Source organism: Oncorhynchus kisutch, linkage group LG10 (assembly GCF_002021735.2).
Source record: "Oncorhynchus kisutch isolate 150728-3 linkage group LG10, Okis_V2, whole genome shotgun sequence".
Taxonomy (NCBI): domain Eukaryota; kingdom Metazoa; phylum Chordata; class Actinopteri; order Salmoniformes; family Salmonidae; genus Oncorhynchus; species Oncorhynchus kisutch.
In genome coordinates this window covers 19234030-19256897 of record NC_034183.2, presented here as the reverse complement: position 1 = coordinate 19256897, position 22868 = coordinate 19234030, and the positions used below count along the sequence as shown (strand labels likewise).

The following is a 22868-nucleotide window of genomic DNA, read 5'->3' as shown; positions in this document are numbered from 1 at the left end:
GTATGCGAGCGATGCCGGAAGAGGGGATGCCAGGTCCGGTCCAGGGCCCACCACAGCACCCTCACCCCCAACCCTGCAAAGACATCTTGACATATCCCAACACCACTCCACTAAACACACAGAGACACAAGCACTCACAATCACACACACACACACAAACAGAATCACACATACACACACGCACGCACACACACACATACACAAGCACACACACACACGCACAGAGCATCTGAATCTGCATGAGAGGCAGGCAGGGGGTAATGATGAAAACCAGCCCATCCTCATCCTTAGCTCTGTGTCCCAATATTCAACCCACAGGGACATACACAGAGACCAGAGCAGAGCAGAGTAGGGCTAAAAGCCTTGGCATCACCCAGACCAGGCATTAGCGGACGGAGCCTGTGTCATTATGTACAATCTTTTCATTAGGCCCTGCAATGTCCGCTCAGATACATGTTTACAAGCTGGAATACATTAGCACTGCATTAAGAGCACTGTCAACCTACCCATAAAGGACCTGTGCTAATGATTAACTCTGGAGGCCAAACAAAAGGTGGGTTGTTCTGACATATAAACACCAAGCTGATGGATTAAAACAGTGTATGTTGCTACAGGTTTACATAAGGTTTAACATCTGGGTCCTGCCATGTGGCCCGTGGCTCCAAAACCAATGCTTACACTATTATGGCCGTTACACTTCATTTCGTCTTAATATCCTCTTCCTGCATACAGAGGTTTGAAGGGTTTTTATGTAAAAGTTTAATGTTATCACTAATTACACCGGAGCAGTAATTAAATTGCTTTATTTTTTATACTTTTTTAAATTGGTGTAGTTCTTTCCTTGAGCTGTTCTTGTGTATTAATGTTCTGTGTTATGTCATGTTTCATGTTTCATGTTTTGTGTTGGACCCCAGGAAGAGTAGCTGCTGCATTTGCAACAGTTAATAGGATCCTAATAAAATACCAAACAAATGCCCCAGTTCCAGTTTGTAGGGCATGTCGAAAGGCACAACACATTTTCCGTTAAAGGGCAATTCCACCACTTTTCAACTTCATTTTCATTACCTCCAGTACAATAACAGTGTATCATATGTGAAAAAAAAGTTATATACGATGACATTACATTTACATTTTAGTCATTTAGCAGATGCTCTTATCCAGAGCAACATACAGGAGCAATTCGAGTTAAGTGCCTTCCTCAAGGGCAGCAGTGCTTAATTTGTAAATTGTGAGTTGCTGGAATAAAAGACAGGGGTGACCTGGTGATCTCTGAGCTCCCGGAAAATCATCTTTATAATAAAGCATTGAATGCATATCATCGCATTTGCGTAGTGGTCTAGACTAGATCAGTAGAGACTATTTCTGTAGCCTTTTATAAACGCATTTCATGCAATTCTGTCATTTTATATGACTAGAGACTTTAGCATAATCTTTTTTAATACCGCACAAATGATTGAATTGTCAGGCTACTTTGACACTGACAAACTGAGAATCTGAGATCATTAAAAACGACCTTGTCTTGAATCCATCAATAGCCTAGGCCTAGGTGTGTGGAGACACATATCGTACAATATGAGGAAATTAAAGTCCTAAAAAGCTTCCAGTTTCACTGACCCAACCACAGCTTACTCACCGGCGATGGCCAATGCTCTCGTGCCAAAAGCCTATCTCTTTCGTTTGAGTTTTAGTTTGTAAAAACAATTCCGTTCGCTTAATAGGCCCATTTGGAAGACAGATAAGTATTTTTGTTTAAGCAGGAGCCTGTGACAGATAGGCTACAGACACGCTTGTCTCTCGCACCACAGCACCTGCCACGAGTTGGTCTCTAGGATACAATGTTGTGCAAATCATAAACCCGGGCAGGCCCAACCCCAAATCAATTCTTAAAATATCAGGTGCGGGATGAAAATCTACATTTTCACAATAGGCAAAGTTCTTTTTAGGGGACAGGACAATTACAGAGCAGGCAACTCAAATTAACTCTCACTTTTATTCCAATTTTTACATTGCAAACAGCGAAAATTACGTTTCATGCCACGAGAGGTACCGGATCCTGGCAAATAGGATCTAAACAGTCCAAAACTGAGAGGTGCCGGATGCTGTTCTGGCAGGATCCGAATCAAATTAAGCACTGGCACAGACAGATTTTTCACCTAGTTGACTGGGGGATTCAAACCAGAGAGCTTTTGGTTACTGGCCCAAGGCTCCTAATCACTAGGCTACCTGCCACCATCAAAAGTTTAAATATTTCACAAACAGTCCTTTTCAAACACTATGAGATTCGCAGTGACGTGGGGAGCAAGAAAATACTTTCCCACTGGCTAGAAACATATTGCAGGTTTAAGAAAATACTTTCCCACTGGCTAGAAACATATTGCAGGTTTAAGAAAATACGTTCCCACTGGCTAGAAACATATTGCAGGTTTAAGAAAATACGTTCCCACTGGCTAGAAACATATTGCAGGTTTAAGAAAATACTTTCCCACTGGCTAGAAACATATTGCAGGTTTAAGTAAATACTTTCCCACTGGCTAGAAACATATTGCAGGTTTAAGAAAATACTTTCCCACTGGCTAGAAACATATTGCAGGTTTAAGAAAATACTTTCTCACTGGCTAGAAACATATTGCAGGTTTAAGAAAATACTTTCCCACTGGCTAGAAACATATTGCAGGTTTAAGAAAATACTTTCCCACTGGCTAGAAACATATTGCATGTTTAAGAAAATACTTTCTCACTGGCTAGAAACATATTGCAGGTTTAAGAAAATACTTTCTCACTGGCTAGAAACATATTGCAGGTTTAAGAAAATACTTTCCCACTGGCTAGAAACATATTGCAGGTTTAAGAAAATACTTTCCCACTGGCTAGAAACATATTGCAGGTTTAAGAAAATACTTTCCCACTGGCTAGAAACATATTGCAGGTTTAAGAAAATACTTTCCCACTGGCTAGAAACATATTGCAGGTTTAAGAAAATACTTTCCCACTGGCTAGAAACATATTGCAGGTTTAAGAAAATACTTTCCCACTGGCTAGAAACATATTGCAGGTTTAAGAAAATACTTTCCCACTGGCTAGAAACATATTGCAGGTTTAAGAAAATACTTTCCCACTGGCTAGAAACATATTGCAGGTTTAAGAAAATACTTTCCCACTGGCTAGAAACATATTGCAGGTTTAAGAAAATACTTTCCCACTGGCTAGAAACATATTGCAGGTTTAAGAAAATACTTTCCCACTGGCTAGAAACGCATTGCAGGTTTAAAAAAAAGACTTTTACTCCTACTCTATGATGTCACAGAGAAGCATTTTTTAGGACCTTAATCTTTTTAACCACAGATCATTGAAACGCTCTGTTTTCACATATGTAGATAATGGTATGATGGAGATAATGAATATCAGGTTGAGAAGTGGAGGAATTGCCCTTTAAGTGGCCTGGAGCCTAGCAAGCTGCTCTGTCTCCAGTGGTAGTGTGGGTGTGAGAACGGAGGGAGTGTAATGTAGTCTACATACAGAGGTGGTGCCTTGCCCATGGGGCCAAAACAACCAGGGGCCATTCTGTACCGAGTGCATTAACCCGCTTTAACAGCAAATAACTCACTGGAGCACCATTGCTGCCTGTGGGAACCAATTACGAGTTTGTGTATGATTCTCCTGGGTATATTTAACCTGCTGTTTCACAGTCTGAGCTATATTAAATATCATAATACCCACATCAACTAATAAATCACACTGAAGTTATGCAAGCGGCCCGAATATGCAAGCGGAACATTGGAGCCTCTCATAAGCTCCGTATTCACTATTCCAAATATTATGACATGGTTGTGGCCTCTTGCCTGCCTCCAGGGATGTGTAAACATTAAATAAACACAGCGAGCCTAAATCGACCGAATTAAACACAGGGTTATGAGGGTATGAATGTTGACCATATGTATTCAAAGTTACTGATAAGAGCTTCAATGTTTCTGCCAATAACACGCCGGCCAGGGTAAATTGAGATGCAATACGCAGTTTTTTACCCCTTTTTCTCCCCAATTTCGTGGTCTCCAATTGTTTTTGTAGCTACTATCTTGTCTCATCGCTACACTCCCGTACGGGCTCGGGAGAGACGAAGGTTGAAAGTCATGCGCCCTCCGATACACAACCCAACCAAGGCGCACTGCTTCTAAACACCGCGCATCCAACCCGGAAGCCAGCCGCACCAATGTGTCGGAGGAAACACCGTGCACCTGGCAACCTTGGTTAGCACGCACTGCGCCCGGCCAGCCACAGGAGTCGCTGGTGCACGATGAGACAAGGACATCCCTACCGGCAAAACCCTCCCTAACCCGGACGATGCTAGGCCAATTGTGCATCACCCCACGGACCTCCCGGTCGCAGCCGGTTACGACAGAGCCTGGGCGCGAACCCAGAGTCTCTGATGGCACAGCTGGTGCTGCAGTACAGCGCCCTTAACCACTGCGCCACCCGGGAGGCCTTGCAATATGCAGTTTTAATCTATGTACCATACAGAGTTAACTGACTTAAAGGAACAGCAGATGACTTACTGAGGGATGTAATTCAAGGGAAGAGTAGAGGACTTACCACATGCTCCCAGAGAAGTCCCTCTCTCCAAAGGCACTATAAGATCCATCCTGGCGCTTATAGGTCAGTTGTCTCTGGTACCCTGGGAAGGTACAGGGGAGAGGGGATCAGTGGGTGGAAGCTATCTAGACCAGGTGAATATCAGAGAACGTGTACACTGTGGATTTAGATCTAAGTGAATAGTAATGGATTGATTTTGTATAGTGATCTTCAATAGGGGCCACTTGAGATGTGATTAATAACTCGCAGGAAAATCTCAAGACAGGTCTCAAAGCCCTTGAACCATTGGTGGTTTACCTTGCAGCAGGTAGTCTGTGGCCTCGGCCTCCACCTCAGGGCTGAGCTGACTTGTCTTCTGCAGGTACTTGAGGACAAAGACATTGGGGGCAAAGTGGATCATGTTCTGCTCCCCACAGCCGAAGGGCAGCCGTAGCAGCTTGTCCAGGTTGTTGAGGGTGGGGCCCATCACGTCCCCTGAAATCACAAAGCACAGCGCAGAAACAGATCAGCAACACTGCCTCGCATAAAGGTAGTTTTATTGAGTTACAATCTCTTTTTAAAAACAGAATTGGTCTTAAAATAAATTAGCTGCAGGATCAACAGGATTGCAATAGACTATGACCATATCATCAAATGTAATTTAGAGAGAAATTGGCGATGCTTACTATGATTAACCACAAGGACAAGGTACTGTATGTCAAAGTGAACAGGATGTTTTCAGAGTGCATGGGTGAAGAGTAGCAGCAGACATTCAGATAATTAAAATGATTGAGCTATGAAAAGGAAGTGGAAGAGAAATGGATGAGAAATAAATGGTGTCCCTCCTCACCTATCATGGATGCAGTGGCAGTCTCAGAGCCAGGCACCACGTTGTGAGGAACGCCCAGTGTGAAGGCCTCGTTGTGGTTCTCATCAGAGTCCTCCTTCCTCCAGATCTTAAACTCACCCACCGAGCCCCAGCCCGTGGAGAAACCAATGTGACGCACCTGCCCAGGGAGGGGGCTGGACCACTGCAGGATCACCGACTCATTGGACGGCTGCAAGCCATGTCCGACCTACCAATGATTGATACGAGAGATTAGAGGTTTTTGACTAGAGTAAATGGGTGAAGTTGTCCCTAACCACTGATACAGGGTCAGATGTCTTTCATTGACCTAACGGTTACGATTAGGATTGGGAGTAGAGTATGTGATTTGAGATCTGTGGCTCAAGTGCTGGTTAGAGAAATAGACCCAGCACTTTGTTATTCTCATTGATAGTAGTTAAAACAATGTGCAGTGTTTAACATTTTACATACATACATACATACATACATACATACATACATACATACATACATACATACATACATACATACAGTACATACATACATACATACATACATACATACATACATACATACATACAGTACATACATACATACATACATACATACATACATACATACATACATACATACATACATACATACATACATACATACATACAGTACATACATACATACATACATACATACATACAGTACATACATACATGCAGTACATACATACATACAGTACATACATACATACATACATACATACATACATACATACATACATACATACATACATACATACATACAGTACATACATACAGTACATACATACATACATACATACATACATACATACATACATACATACATACATACATACATACAGTACATACATACATACATACATACAGTACATACATACAGTACATACATACATACAGTACATACATACATACATACAGTACATACATACATACATACATACATACATACATACATACATACAGTACATACATACATACATATATACATACATACATACATACATACATACATACATACATACATACATACATACATACAGTACATACAGTACATACATACATACATACATACATACATACATACATACATACATACATACATACATACATACATACATACATACATACAGTACAGTACATACATACATACAGTACATACATACATGCAGTACATACATACATACAGTACATACATACATACACACATACAGTACATACATACAGTACATACATACATACAGTACATACATACATACAGTACATACATACATACATACAGTACATACATACATACATACATACATACATACATACATACATTTCAACAAACATGAATGACATCACATTTGCTCAGACTCACGTTCCCACCGTATCCACACCCAATATTGTTTCCGATGCTTGTAAGACTCTGCCTCTTATGGCTTCACATTGTGTTGCGTTGTTTCTGTCTGTAGCCAGATTTTGTTCAATATTTCAATAATAAAGCATTTGATTCTTCCATGCATTATTTAAGTTGTCGATTGGTTTTTTCTATGTATGTTTTTTGTTTATTGTATAAAAAAATAATAAGTAAAATACAATATTACAAAAAAATACAAAATGTGCCTTAGGTTTTGCAAGGTTCCAATAGAAGCCTGATACAATATAAATGTGGTCCTGAACTTCTTACTGATCAGAAGACTGATCTAATGAGAAAATGGTTGAAAAAGGTGTTCGCTCAGCTCATGCTGTACAGAGGAAGTCCCTGTGACTAGTCCCTGTCAATAGTAAAATACTAGAACCCAATAAGATTCTACTTAAAAAGTGGTTTGGGTTGATTTTGCATGTACAAATCCGAGGCACACATAAAGTCGATTTCCAAGAGTTGGCAAGAGCAGTCTTCATCACATATTTCCAACATCCACTCCACATGCAAATGAACAGATTGCCCCCTGGGTATTGCTAAGCATTTTTTAATCACATTAAACCAAAGACCATGCAGAGATGAACATGGCTCATCAAACCAAAATGCAATCGGTCACTAGAAAAATACATGAATCTTATTGGGCCATACAGGGTTCTAGAGCAGGCTTTTAATTGCTCCCTTTGGTGAATGGTGCGAGGCTAATGCAGGGTTCAGGCCTGTGTGCCAGGCAGCGCCATGCGGACGCCACGGATCACTGAGTGTCCTCGCTGACATCAGCCAGTTAAGCGTGACCTCACAGGCATGTCATTAAAAGTGGCGCCAGTCCTCTTGACTACACAGCCCCTGTGCCTGCCCAGTCTAATGCTCCCTGTTTAACTCTGTCACTACCCCAACTCATTACTATACTCTACCTCATGCCCTGACTGGCTGACTGACTGACTGACTGACTGGGGCTCTATGTTGAAGATGACACGGTGGATCTGTATAGGATTCATAAGAGGACACAAATCCCAGAACTCATTATGTAGAATAGATGCTACAAAATCCAAACGAGAACTAGGTTTGACCATCACCCTACTCTCACCTGCACCCCACCACCATTCCAGCTGACCCAGAAGCTTCGGAACTCATCCCAGGAGAGGATGCCCGGAGTAGGGGCGCTGACCACTGGCTCGCCCATCTTGCCCAGGGAGATCCAGGAGCCAGTGTTCTGTCTGCCCCCCAGCACAATCTCCAGCATCTCAGCACTGTCGTGGGGGCTGGGTGAAAGGGCAAAGTGGGCGTCGTTGTGGGTCTTCACTGCCACCTCAAAGTGGGTCATCTTGGCCGGCTTCTTCACGTACTGGTACTCATACTTGTTGGGTGTAGAGATGTGGATCCGCTCTGAAAATGGAAATGTCAGATTTACATTCAATTGTGGCCCAGTGAGGAAAATAAATCAGACTGTATAGAGGCAGATTGGTGTTGGGTAACAGTCAAAATGTATTTGCTCTGAGACCTGTGTACTACAGTACAACATTTAAGTCTATACTGACCGTTGGGGCAGAAGAAGACACTGTACGTGTAATGTCTGGGCAGGCCCTCTGGCTGTAGGAGGGAGGAAGAGAGAAACATGTTAGAGCTGACATCACTCTACTAATGACAGCACAAGGTACAGCGAGCATCTGCTCCCCATCTCAGCTCTCTTCCCAGGCAGTCTCTCTCCCATTTCTCATACCTCCACCAGGACACTCCTCCGGACATAGTCAAGGCCAATGGGGCTCCTTCGATCCTCTAGGTCATCTGTGTTTTTGCTTGTTTTCGTTGACTGGAGTCCATCTGAGCAGCAGCCCGGTTCATTATATGCAATGGCCCGTGCTATGGCAGGAAAAACAGAAATACACTTCACCTCACCATATATCAGCATTGTTGTTTTTTTGCTTGTAATTTCCCACTAAGCAGGACTTAGAATGCTATTTAAAGAAAATGTTTTTTAAAGTACATATAAAACCACCAAACACACCTTACATCTATCAACAACACAATCCCACGTTGCACAACAACACAAAACATGTTTGTCAAAGAACATGTAGTTCCCTTTGCAGAGAAGCACATTGGAGTCGTGGCTGTGAGCCAATGTGTTCTCTTTGTGTGTGTCTAGTGAGAGGGAAAGACTAGGGGTCAGGGGACAGAGCCGCGGGGGGCCCATTTATTGCCAGTGACCTGAAAACTCATCAACATGCCACTGAGTGTCAGTGCAAGGCCCTGGCTGCTCCCCTGCTGGTGGCCTGCTTTGTTCCCAGATGTACTTTTGAGGGGACTGTTTGTATCACTGGATGACCAGATCACATACGCATCAGGTCTTTCAGCAGCATGGAACGTCTTGGACATACAGTACAGACTTTAAAGGCCTCATGGACTTTGGGACGGCTGGATAGGAGAGGCAAAAGGCAGGTGTTACTCCTACACCATGGAACAACAGGGCAGTGTACCATACTAACCTGAAATATCCTAGAAATCAAATCCAAAACTTCAAGAGCTATTAGCAAGACGCCTAAAACATCAGCAAGCTTTGAGGATTTCAGGAACTTTAATAACTATGAGAGAACTTGGAACTCTTCCCAGGGGGTTCCCCAGTAATTGACTAGCTGGAATAACCTGTAATGTTGGCAGCACCCAGCTCAGTGAAGGACAACACTATGGATGTGGGTGTGGCTTCTCCAGGAGCCACACACTTCTTCCTGGTGAGGTAATGCTTCCCGGGGTGGCCCACAAACTTGATGCCTTTGGGAATGGTCACTTTGACATGGACCTGAGGAAGTTTGAGAGAGAGAGAGAGAGAGAGAGAGAGAGAGAGAGAGAGACAGAGAGACATGAAGGTCCTGTGTTAACACAACAGAGGTGGAGTTTTTCTGACAGGACATGATTGCATCATATCTGCTCTGCGCTCCGTTCTTTCATGCAGTGTGACCTCCTCAAAGCTCTTAAAGGATTTTGGGGAATTTTCTAATCACATTGCACATTTTCCATGCAGACTGACTCATTGCTCTCAGGCTCCCTGAAGGATTAAGTTCCAGTCATTGTCCAAATTTCGCAGAGGACTCGGTAATGCTGTCAGATCGTTTCACTGTTCTTTACCCACACGCCACAAGTCATAAATAACTTTCCAGGAAAAATAAGAATCACATGTTCAGGCGGACATCAAAGCGAGGGCTCCATTGGCCCACATAATCACCTAACGTGACATTACAGAGCAGCATGCACAGCCCTTTAACAGGCTCATCTGCCAACACCATGATGGAGGATGGACACACTTATGGTCATATTAGGACTGGATTGCTCTGCTCCAAGCGTAAATATTTATATTGGTCATGGTTTAGATCCGCCCCTTTCCTCAGCCCCTCACCTCTGCGCAGCTAGACAAGTAGTTGTAAACGGTCAGCGGTACTTTGGTCTGCTCCCCCTGTATCACACTGTAGGGGAGGGTGAAATCTACGAAGAAGGGCTTGAAGGTACGAAGCTCCACCCTCTTGGAAAGGCCCAGCCCCTTCTCCTCTGACAAGCCAATGGCCTCCGTCACCCAGGTGGTAATGGAGTCTGGAACGTCCAATCGCAACTCAGCTTCCCCAGTGACATCACTGTTAAAACAGATTTTGGGGAAAAACTGAAACACAGACAATAATGCAAGATTCCAACAAAGCAATTTTCTCTAAGCATGACCCCATAGCAAACAGTGCTTCTGACCAATGTTTGGAACAAGAACATTATGACACTAATGGGATTGATCTAATACCGTATGTGTCTTATTAGGACAACAGCTGTAACTAAGTAATATTCTGCCCATAGCAATACATAGGTTTAAAAACAGGCAGTTAGGTGTTCGGTATAGATGGGTGAGATCATTGTTACTCATACTGACGTTGGTTTTGGCCAACTTTCACAGAGCATAATAAACGTTCTCGGAAATTACTAATGCCCTTCTTTTTGATGAAAGTCACCCAAAAACTACTTTGATACACTCAATAAGGGAAATCAAAGCGTTGGATTGAATAGTAAATTAGGCAGAACACAACTCTGCCCAAAGGAATCAAGCATATGGAAACATATGGCCAGTTAATTTATATTGGCTGGAAATGAATGGAAGGAGCTGTTGAGAAAGCCAGTGCGTGTTCCAACCCTGCTTAAATGAGCCACATTCACACCCACTGGGAGAAAATACTGGACAGTCAACGAGTGGTGAAATATCTCCTCTCAAATATGTACTCCCTTACCCCTCCTTCCCCACCCACTCCTCCATCTTCCAAGTTTACAGATCTGGAACGCCACCAAATCCCCACAATCTGATGCAGCTGAGACCATCCCCACCCACTCACTCAAACACACACGCGCGCACACACACACAGAGATGATGTAGCTATTCCAGTACCTGACATTGACGCAGTGCCACACCCACGTCTCCGGGAAGAATGTCCGTCTGCGCTTTTCTGCTCTGCAACCAAAACACAACACAACCTGACATCAATAAAGTCCTTTCATTATGGACCTGGATGCAATAACCCGGAATTGGAAAATGGATTGTCTCTAAACCCTTGCTGACATGTGTTAAGGCACACCATGTGTATAATGTTTATCTGGAGGATTAAAGATATAGGCCCAGTTTCTACTTCAGATACTAGTGGGGCACAGTGGTTAGCTCCAGGGGGCAGAAACCTGGCTCTGTGCCTGTAGCTACCTGGGCATGGTGCGAGAGTTCATGGCTGCCACCAGCGTGGATGTGTGAGGCTGGAAGGCGGGAACGGCCTCGTCCGTGTACATCCCTCCACTCTGTCTGTGGTTCAGGCTCACCATGTCAGTCATCACCACCAGGCCAGTCTCCTGTTACACAGACACACATTGTAAAAGCGATCTACACTGAAGATCTTATGCCACGTCAGGTGATTGATTGGTGACAGAGTATTGCCCTTACCGTGAAGGCGAAGCGGGCATCTTTAGTGATGTCCCAGTGCCAGGGGAACACTGAAGAGCGCCTCCGTCGGCTAGACGACAGCCCCGGCCACCAGAAGTGCCCGTCGTCTTTGGGGACTCCGAAGGCATCGGACACGTCAAAGTCTGCCAGTTCTTTAAACACCTACAGAACAGTGGACATGGATGTCTTCAATTCATTTCCTGTCTGAATATAGATTAGTTGTACTACAGATGAGATATAAGGTAAGATGGAGGGAGACAGACCTTGTCTGGACTGAGCTGGAAGTCTGGCTTGAGGAGATAGAGGCTCTTGTCCACAGTGGCGACACAAACGCAGGAGCCCTTCTCACCACTGACACGCAGACTGATATGGTCACCTGGCATTGACTCATTGGTGGACAGAGAGACAGACACCTACAGAAAATAGGTGATACAAAAAAAATACAGTGAAATGCTTTGTTTGATTGGAGACATCATCCACAGAGACGTTCAACTGAACTGTGAGTGCTCCTGTGAGAACCATAGCTGAAGCCGTGATGTCTTTATGGTCAGGAGTCAGCAGTTAAATGCAGGGCTTGAAGACAGAGAATGACAGCCCTAAACTGTCACACCCCAAACCGGTTTTCACACACTAGCCCAAATTAGCCCTGGTAATGTGTTCCTCTGGTCTCCAAATCCAACCCTTCATCATCCTGCCTGTCATGACCCCACTCATCGCCACATGCACGCAAACACGCACACACACGCACGTGTAACGGATGTGAAATGGCTAGCTAGTTAGCGGTGGTGCGGGCTAATAGCATTTCAATCGGTGACATCACTCGCTTTGAGACCATGAAGTAGTGGTTCCCCTTGCAGAGGGTCGCGGCTTTTGTGGAGCGATGGGTAACGATGCTTCGAGGGTGACTGTTGTTGATGTGTGCAGAGGGTCCCTGGTTCGAGCCCGGCGAGGGGACGGACTAAAGTTATACTGTTACACACACACACAGTCTCTGTCTCATCATGTCCATGCAGGTAGCCACACACACACCTCCCCCTACCTCAATGATTGTATACCAGGTTGCAGTAAAAACTCCACGGAAGGACTTAACATACCCCACCTAATGCAGCCAGCAACTAGGGAGCTCATGGGCCAACACAGCTGGTTGTTTACAGGGACTCACTGGCACTGGGGATCACACTGTAGTATAGAATGGGACTTCAGTCAACTATGGTAATCAAGTCAACTGGAAACCGCACAAGAATAGTGGGCAACGTCTCTGTCATCCCAAACTGAACGTGGTCTGGTTGCCTGTGTGTTTCTGTTTAGCCAAGTCCTTTGATGCCTGGCAGGAGTTGGGGTTAGGCAGACTGGCAACCATGATAGACCTACCTATCATTCTCACAGAGAATGGGAGGACTGGGTGTACAGGGAGGACTGTGTGTACAGGCAGGACTGTGTGTACAGGGAGGACTGTGTGTAGAGGGAGGATAGTGTGTACAGGGAGGACTGTGTGTACAGGGAGGACTATGTACAGACAGGACTGTGTGTACAGGCAGGACTGTGTGTACAGGGAGGACTGTGTGTAGAGGGAGGACTGTGTGTACAGGGTGGACTACGTACAGGCAGGACTGTGTGTACAGGCAGGACTGTGTGTACAGGGAGGACTATGTACAGGCAGGACTGTTTGTACAGGCAGGATTGTGTGTACAGGGAGGACTGTGTACAGGGAGGACTGTGTGTACAGGCAGGACTGTGTGTACAGGCAGGACTGTGTGTACAGGGAGGTCTGTGTGTACAGGCAGGACTGTGTGTACAGGGAGGTATGTGTGTACAGGGAGGACTGTGTGTACAGGGAGGACTATGTACAGGCAGGACTGTGTGTACAGGGAGGACTGTGTGTACAGGGAGGACTGTGTGTACAGGCAGGACTGTGTGTACAGGGAGGTATGTGTGTACAGGGAGGACTGTGTGTACAGGGAGGACTATGTACAGGCAGGACTGTGTGTACAGGGAGGACTGTGTGTACAGGGAGGACTGTGTGTACAGGGAGGATTATGTACAGGCAGAACTGTGTGTACAGGCAGGACTGTGTGTACAGGCAGGACTGTGTGTAACAGGGAGGACTATGTGTACAGCGAGGACTGTGTGTACAGGGAGGACTATGTACAGTGCATAGTGAGAGATGCAAGGACTCAGAGAGAGATGGAGGTATTGTTAGGGTACCTGGTTCTCAAAGCTGGGCTGTATAGGGATCTGTAGACTGTCAGTGACGCCCTCTCCATTCTCCCTCACGTAGTAGACCAGGAGGCGGCTGAGGGGTGCCATGGCGTGGGTCACAGGGAAATGCAGCACCGAAATACAGCTGTCTGTCTCGTCCTGTGGGGAGGAGGCCGCCGGATCTGGAGGGGCGTGGGAAGACAAAGAGGGGAAGAAGAGGGAGAGAAGAGACTGAAGGGAGTTTCAGAGCCATTTATCTACAGAGTTTGACAAACTATCCTCTATGTATTCTCAGCAGAATGTATTGGAACATTTGGTACAAACATTGTGTCAATTAGTCAAAATACTCTTCATTATGGAACAAAATAGACTTCTCATCTGGGACTCTAGTACTGACCAGAGCCACTGGGCTGCTGGGTTGTGTGGACGTTCTTGTCGAAGGTGACCGCTGCCCTCTTGCTTCTTTGGGCTGTAGCGTTGGACTGCTGCTGGCCAGACTGGATGATGTTCCCTCTGGAGGCAATCTCATAGTGGAGGGTGAAGTTACAGGGACAGGTGGACTTCAGAGTGACCTCAGCTTCCTCACCGATCTAAACACAACATTCAGAATAAACCTTTACAATATGGGCATCATAATGATTATAATAGTATAAGTAGTACTCTGTTATTACTCTTAACATACAATCAATATATGATATGTGCCCCATGTTTCAATGGTGGTGTTGGAGCCCTGATTATGTGTAATGATAGTAAAGTGGAGTAAAGTGTAGTAAAGTGGATAGTAAAGTAATGATAGTAAAGTGTAGTAAAGTAATGATAGTAGAGTGGAGTAAAGTGGATAGTAAAGTAATGATAGTAAAGTGGAGTAATGTGGATAGTAAAGTAATGGTAGTAAAGTGGAGTAAAGTGGATAGTAAAGTAATGATAGTAAAGTGGGGTAATGTGGATAGTAACGTAATGGTAGTAAAGTGGAGTAAAGTGGATAGTAAAGTAATGATAGTAAAGTGGTGTAAAGTGGATAGTAAAGTAATGATAGTAAAGTGGAGTAAAGTGGATAGTAAAGTAATGATAGTAAAGTGGATAGTAAAGTAATGCTAGTAAAGTGGAGTAAAGTAAATAGTAAAGTAATGATAATAAAATGGAGTAAAGTAATGATAGTAAAGTGGAGTAAAGTGGATAGTAAAGTAATGATAGTAAAGTGGAGTAAAGTGGATAGTAAAGTAATGCTAGTAAAGTAGATAGTAACGTAATGATAGTAGAGTGGATTTAAGTGGATAGTACAGTAATGATAGTAGAGTGGATAGTAAAGTAATGATAGTAAAGTGGAGTAAAGTGGATAGTAAAGTAATGATAGTAAAGTGGAGTAATGTGGATAGTAAAGTAATGGTAGTAAAGTGGAGTAAAGTGGATAGTAAAGTAATGATAGTAAAGTGGAGTAAAGTAATGATAGTAAAATGGAGTAAAGTAAATAGTAAAGTAATGATAGTAAAGTGGAGTAAAGTGGATAGTAAAGTAATGATAGTAAAGTGGAGTAAAGTGGATAGTAAAGTAATGCTAGTAAAGTAGATAGTAACGTAATGATAGTAGAGTGGATTTAAGTGGATAGTACAGTAATGATAGTAGAGTGGATAGTAAAGTAATGATAGTAAAGTGGAGTAAAGTGGATAGTAAAGTAATGATAGTAAAGTGGAGTAATGTGGATAGTAAAGTAATGGTAGTAAAGTGGAGTAAAGTGGATAGTAAAGTAATGATAGTAAAGTGGAGTAATGTGGATAGTAACGTAATGGTAGTAAAGTGGAGTAAAGTGGATAGTAAAGTAATGATAGTAAAGTGGAGTAAAGTGGATAGTAAAGTAATGATAGTAAAGTGGAGTAAAGTGGATAGTAAAGTAATGATAGTAAAGTGGATAGTAAAGTAATGCTAGTAAAGTGGAGTAAAGTAAATAGTAAAGTAATGATAATAAAGTGGAGTAAAGTAATGATAGTAAAATGGAGTAAAGTAAATAGTAAAGTAATGATAGTAAAGTGGAGTAAAGTGGAAAGTAAAGTAATGATAGTAAAGTGGAGTAAAGTGGATAGTAAAGTAATGCTAGTAAAGTAGATAGTAACGTAATGATAGTAGAGTGGATTTAAGTGGATAGTACAGTAATGATAGTAGAGTGGATAGTAAAGTAATGATAGTAAAGTGGAGTAAAGTGGATAGTAAAGTAATGATAGTAAAGTGGAGTAAAATGGATAGTAAAGTAATGATAGCAAAGTGGAGTAAAGTGGATAGTAAAGTAACGATAGTAAAGTGGCGTAAAGTGGATAGTAAAGTAATGATAGTAAAGTGGAGTAAAGTGGATAGTAAAGTAATGGTAGTAAAGTGGAGTAAGGTGGATAGTAAAGTAATGATAGTAAAGTTTAGTAAAGTGGATAGTAAAGTAATGATAGTAAAGTGGAGTAAAGTAATGATAGTAAAATGGAGTAAAGTAAATAGTAAAGTAATGATAGTAAAGTGGAGTAAAGTGGATAGTAAAGTAATGATAGTAAAGTGGAGTAAAGTGGATAGTAAAGTAATGCTAGTAAAGTAGATAGTAACGTAATGATAGTAGAGTGGATTTAAGTGGATAGTACAGTAATGATAGTAGAGTGGATAGTAAAGTAATGATAGTAAAGTGGAGTAAAGTGGATAGTAAAGTAATGATAGTAAAGTGGAGTAATGTGGATAGTAAAGTAATGGTAGTAAAGTGGAGTAAAGTGGATAGTAAAGTAATGATAGTAAAGTGGAGTAATGTGGATAGTAACGTAATGGTAGTAAAGTGGAGTAAAGTGGATAGTAAAGTAATGATAGTAAAGTGGTGTAAAGTGGATAGTAAAGTAATGATAGTAAAGTGGAGTAAAGTGGATAGTAAAGTAATGATAGTAAAGTGGATAGTAAAGTAATGCTAGTAAAGTGGAGTAAAGTAAATAGTAAAGTAATGATAATAAAGTGGAGTAAAGTAATGATAGTAAAATGGAGTAAAGTAAATAGTAAAGTAATGATAGTAAAGTGGAGTAAAGTGGATAGTAAAGTAATGATAGTAAAGTGGAGTAAAGTGGATAGTAAAGTAATGCTAGTAAAGTAGATAGTAACGTAATGATAGTAGAGTGGATTTAAGTGGATAGTACAGTAATGATAGTAGAGTGGATAGTAAAGTAATGATAGTAAAGTGGAGTAAAGTGGATAGTAAAGTAATGATAGTAAAGTGGAGTAAAATGGATAGTAAAGTAATGATAGCAAAGTGGAGTAAAGTGGATAGTAAAGTAACGATAGTAAAGTGGCATAAAGTGGATAGTAAAGTAATGATAGTAAAGTGGAGTAAAGTGGATAGTAAAGTAATGGTAGTAAAGTGGAGTAAGGTGGATAGTAAAGTAATGATAGTAAAGTGGAGTAAAGTGGATAGTAAAGTAATGATAGTAAAGTGGAGTAAAGTGGATAGTAAAGTAATGATAGTAAAGTGGAGTAAAGTGGATAGTAAAGTAATGATAGTAGAGTGAGTGGTGTGCCTACCTTCAGAGGAGCACTGAGGCTCTGGATCTGGATGTGACACTTGCTGGGGGAGTACCAGCTGCTGATAGACAGGTAGCTGGGGAGGTACTGGTCTCCAGCCGGGCGGCCATCTATAGCTGTCACCTTGGTCTGGGGCACAACACCACAGGATTTAACCCAGCAATACACTCCACTCTCTAGACTATGATATCAAACAAAATCCTAATTGCACCTAACAGCCTCAGCCCACTAAGCTTAGCTGATAAAAACATTTCACTGCTTCTTCATTTCACATTTCTCTGTTCTCGCAAATCTTAACCAACTCTCCAGCGCTCGGTTTTATGAAAAGCTCTGACTTGCCTAGTTAAATAAAGGTTAAATAAATCAATAAAAAATAATGAGAAGCTAACTAAGCCCTAACCGTGTTCATTTACACCTCTCTCTCCCTCAAACTCTCCATCTCCAAGGCCTACTGACCTCCAGCCAGACGTATTGGGCAGCAGTGGGGATGGAGGGGATCTCGAATGTTGCCTGTCCGTCCCTGGACGTCAGCTCGCTGGTGTACACGTTGTCCTTAGGGGTCAGCTCCGCCTTCACACGCACCCGCACCCCATCCGCTGGGCTACCGTCAGGATAGGTTACCTCTACCTGGAGGACAGAAGGACAGGGTGGACAGACAGTCAGGTCTCTCGCATGGAGACGCATAAGTGAACCCAAGTCTTGTACAGTCCAGCTTCCCTTGATAGAGGCCATGTGAAGTCAGTGGTATGAATACCTTTGGCTGTCTCTTACCTTTCCCTTGTAGGGCAGACCAGGCTTGAACTGTTTGCGAGTGTCCTTTGAGTATTTGATGTCGATACGCTGCTTGTGAACTGGGGTGGAATCATCGAACATGGTCTGCCGCCCTCCGTCCACGCTGGTCACTGACACCCACATGCTCACCGTGCCCCGGAAGTGATCAGCCACATCCAGGGGCATCATGTCTTTGACACACAAGCTGAAGGATGCTGAGCCTTTGATCTAATAATAGTGGATGAAACAGACAGACTTAAATATCTTAAATGAATCCTAAAAAGGGGAAACTCAGCAGATTTGAATGTGATTCCATTTTCCTGTTTTAGATTCTTCAACACTAGAGCTGGGTTGACTCACCTCCATGGTCTTGACCACAGGATGGCCCACCTCATGTCGGTAGTACCCAACTCCATTCACAGTCATGTTCAGTGTCATCTTCCCGGTCACAGGCTTCCCAAAGGTATACCTAAAGAGAGAAAAGTAATTTGTGTTCAAACAGGAGTAGAGCTGCTACTTTGCCTCTCTAATGCTCAAAGAACAGTATGTGTTAGAGCATCACATTAGGATGAGGTGAATCCTGTGAGTTAGTCACTCACCTGGCCTTCACGGTGGCCTGTTCACACATGTTCAGGTCCCGGATGTACCGTGGAGGGTCTATCACCAGCTCAAACTTGGGCATCACTGTGTGGAGTAGAGGAAGAGGTAGAGGGGTCCACAACATGGTTATACAGTCCCAGTTCAAACCTATAAATACCACCTCAAACAGAAGGGTCTTTGAACATACACTACATGACCAGAAGTATGTGGACAACTGCTCATTGAACACCTCATTCCAAAATCCTGGGCATTAGTATGGAGTTGGTCCATGGTTCGGGCTAGGACCCTTAGTTCCAGTGAAGGAAAACTTAACGCTACAACATACAATGACATTCTAGACAATTCTGTGCCTCCAACTTTGTGGCAACAGTTTGGGGAATGCCCTTTCCTGTTGAGCATGACAATGCTCCTGTGAACAAAGCAAGGTCCGTACAGAAATGGTTTGTCGAGATCAGTGTGGAAGAACTTGACTCGCATGCACAGAGCCCTGACCTCAACCCCATCGAACACCTTTGGGATGAATTGGAACGTTGACTGAAAGCCAGGCCTAATCGCCCAACATCTGTGCCCAACCTCACTAATGCATCGTGGCTGAATGGAACCAAGTCCCTGCAGCAATGTTCCAACATCTAGTGGAAAGCCTTCCCAGAAGAGTTGAGGCTGTTATAGCAGCAAAGGGGGGTCCAACTCCATATTAATGCCCATGATTCTGGAATGAGATTTTCGACGAGCAGGTGTCCATATACTTTTGGTCATGTAGTTTACCTTCTATGCTCACTTCGAGGAAAGCAAAACTGAAATATGCATGAGAGCACCAGCTGTTCCGGACGGCTGTGTGATCATGCTCTCCATAGCCGATGTGACTAAGACCTGTAAATAGGTTAACATTCACAAGGCCGCAGGGCGACAGACAGATTACCAAGACGCGTACTCAGAACATGCGCTGACCAGCTGGCAAGTGTCTTCACTGACATTTTAAACCTGCCCCTGACCCAGTCTGTAATACCTACATGTTTCAAGCAGACCACCATAGTCCCTGTGCCCAAGAACGCCTAGGTAACCTGTCTAAATGACTATCGCCCCATAGCACTCACATCTGTAACCACGAAATGCTTTAAAAGGCTGGTCATGGCTCAGATCAAAACCATCATCCAAGATACCTTGGACCCACTCCAATTCGCCTAACACCCCAACAGACCCACAGATGACACAATCTCTATTGCACTCCACTTTCCTACCTCTACAAAAGGAACACCTATGTGAGAATGCTGTTCACTGACTACAGCTCAGTGTTCAACACCATAGCTCCCTCCAAGCTCATCACTAAACTAAAGACCCTGAGATTAAAAACCTTCTGCAACTGGATCCTGGACTTCCTGACGGGCCGGTGGCGAGGGTAGGCAACAACACATCCACAAAGCTGACCTTTAACACGGGGGCCCTTCAGGGATGCATACTTAGTCCCTTCCTGTACTCCTTGTTGCCCCATGACTTTGTTGTCACGCACGACTCCAACACCATCGTTAAGTTGGCCAATGACACGACGGTGGTTGGAGTGATCACCGACAACAATGAGACAGCCTACAGGGAGGAGGTCAGAGACCTGGCAGTGTGGTGCCAGGACAACAACCTCTTCCTCAACGTCAGCAAGACAAAGGGGCTGATCGTGGACGAAAGGAAACCAAGGGCCGAGCATGCCCCCATTCACATCGACAGGGCTGTAGTGGAGCGGGTTGAGAGCTTCAAATTTCTCGGTGTCCACATCACTAAGGACCTATCATGGTTCAAACACACCAACTCAGTCGTGAAGAGGGCACAACAGTTAATCAAAATGGCTACCCGGACTATGTGCATTGACCCGCTATTCTTGCACTGGCTCTATGCACACACATACTACACTGACACTCCAACACACACACACACACACACTACATACGCTCACACACACAAAACACGCATATTGACGCCACACAAACACACTCACATATAGACACAAATGCTGTTGCAGCTGCTACCTAATAGCCTAGTCACTTTTACCCCTACCTACATGTACATATTACCTCAACTACCTCGTACCTCTGCACATTGACTCAGTACCGGTACTCCTTGTATATAGCCTCGCTATTGTTATTTTATTGTGTTACTATTTTCTTTTTCTTGTTATTTGCGATTATTTATTTCATTTAAACTCTGCATTGTTGGGAAAGAGCTCGTAACTAAGCATTTCATGGTAAAGTCTAGACCTGTTGTATTCGGAGCATGCAACAAATAAAATGTTGTTTGATTTGATAAATGGTCACTTTCAGGTAGCAAGTAGCAACTCACCATACTTCTGCACTTCAAAGGACTTGTTGTAGGTGTGCCCCTGCATTTCTACAAAGATGAACCACTCTCCAAACACGGGCTGGTCTGAGAGAGGGAAACTCATGTTGATGACCCCTGAGGAGAGAAGCAGGGGTCAAAAAAGATCAACGCCACATGAACTACAGCAGTCACTACATAGTAGATGATGATAATGATGACATAGGGAGTTTCTCACCACAGCAGAGGGATTTAAGCCCTTTCCACTGGACCATCCGAGACCCTCTTGGGTCCTGCAACCCAGAGTATGAATACACAGTTGATCGAGAGATTCTAATTTCATCAAAGTATGCATTACTCTGTTTCTCCCTACCTGAAAGATATGAACTTACATAAGTACTCATGAGTAAAGTTATGTAAGGGTTATACTAATAAATATATTTGGGGTTACCCCTGCGTGATGAAATCCTACAGTAAGCTACTTCTTACATACACTGACCTGGCTCTGACTCAAGGGGAAAGACTAACACTAACGGCTGTCAATCAGTTAATTTCAGCCACTCGCACAGACACTTCCCTGACCAAGAGGGGCACGGGACTGCAGGCTGCAGGTGACAGAATAACACAAACAGCTACACAGTTTCTTAGTCACTGAGCTGAGCCCGTTTCCAGAGCTTCCTCAGACATTTTAACACCAAGCAGCATATTTGCCCAGAAAAGATACCGCAGACAGAGCACAAGAGGATGTGAGAGGGACAGAGAGAGATTCAGAAGAGAGAGAGAGGAGGTGTGCAGCATTAGCTGGGCAAGATGTAAGGGCCAGGCTGGAGCTCAAAGCCCAGGCCTGTTATCAAATTGAGCCCTTCCCTGCCCTGTAATCTCCTGCCTGGGGTTGGGAGACTAAACCCCCAATGTCCCGTGGCCCTCCCTCTAGGTCCGGGTGGTCCCTCCCTCCACTTACCAAAACGTAGGCCTCAATCTGCAACCAGGAGAAGAAGAAGAGTAAAAAAAATGAGTCAAGGACAGCACACACATTAGACAAACTGCACAGCCACATGGCAAAATATCTCCACCTCCTCCCCCCTCTCCAACAATCATCCATCTGTGAGTGCGAGCGTTAGCCTTTGCCAGCAGCAGACCTTTATAGCTCCAGCCATCAATAAACACACTGTCTACACAGCGGCAACTATATATTTGGAGCCATTTCTAAAAATTGTAGCAGAAATGGCAAGGTTTGTGACGGTAAATAGGTTACTGTACATTTAGTGTACATTCAGGCTCAGGCCAGGTTTCCCCCACTTCACTACCCTCTGACAGAATGTTGGAAAAATAGGTGTGTGAAAACTAGCTTGACGCCACCCTTCATTTAAAGCCATAACACATCAAAGGAGAGGAGGCCAGCTGCTTGGAATCAAGGCCCACTGATAAACATTAGGTCAACACACCTGATTCTCATATTTCACATCCCATTAATTCCCTGTAAGTGGGTGTGATGTTTTGGCTTTGATGTGAAAGACTGGGTGCATTACCTTGTCATTGACCGGCCTCAGATCCGGAGTGACAGAGTACACATTGATGAGCACTGGATTGAGAGAGGCACAGATTATTACCCATTTCAATGCATTTCTAATGTAGAGTGCAATAAACAATCCATGTCATGTCATTAGC

The 22868-nt window shown here is 43.6% G+C and overlaps 1 protein-coding gene across 2 annotated transcripts in view; it reads right to left on the bottom strand.

The window, feature by feature from the left end:
* The window catches only part of LOC109897866 (C3 and PZP-like alpha-2-macroglobulin domain-containing protein 8), a 56751-nt gene that overhangs the window by 20338 nt on the left and 13545 nt on the right, over positions 1–22868 (bottom strand). For both annotated transcript variants that reach the window (XM_020492485.2, XM_020492487.2), the window contains exons 5-27: positions 22730–22782; positions 22162–22179; positions 21439–21493; positions 21225–21338; positions 18899–18983; positions 18660–18768; positions 18300–18527; positions 17985–18155; positions 17529–17657; positions 14395–14587; positions 14004–14179; positions 12062–12211; positions 11799–11960; positions 11565–11707; positions 11259–11321; positions 10239–10470; positions 9491–9644; positions 8571–8710; positions 8389–8440; positions 7938–8236; positions 5417–5642; positions 4885–5061; positions 4588–4669 (exon numbers count right to left, since the gene is read on the bottom strand). In XM_020492485.2, the coding sequence (XP_020348074.1) occupies positions 4588–4669; positions 4885–5061; positions 5417–5642; positions 7938–8236; positions 8389–8440; positions 8571–8710; positions 9491–9644; positions 10239–10470; positions 11259–11321; positions 11565–11707; positions 11799–11960; positions 12062–12211; positions 14004–14179; positions 14395–14587; positions 17529–17657; positions 17985–18155; positions 18300–18527; positions 18660–18768; positions 18899–18983; positions 21225–21338; positions 21439–21493; positions 22162–22179; positions 22730–22782 (3211 nt within the window). The remainder of the gene's footprint in view (positions 1–4587; positions 4670–4884; positions 5062–5416; positions 5643–7937; positions 8237–8388; positions 8441–8570; positions 8711–9490; positions 9645–10238; positions 10471–11258; positions 11322–11564; positions 11708–11798; positions 11961–12061; positions 12212–14003; positions 14180–14394; positions 14588–17528; positions 17658–17984; positions 18156–18299; positions 18528–18659; positions 18769–18898; positions 18984–21224; positions 21339–21438; positions 21494–22161; positions 22180–22729; positions 22783–22868) is intronic.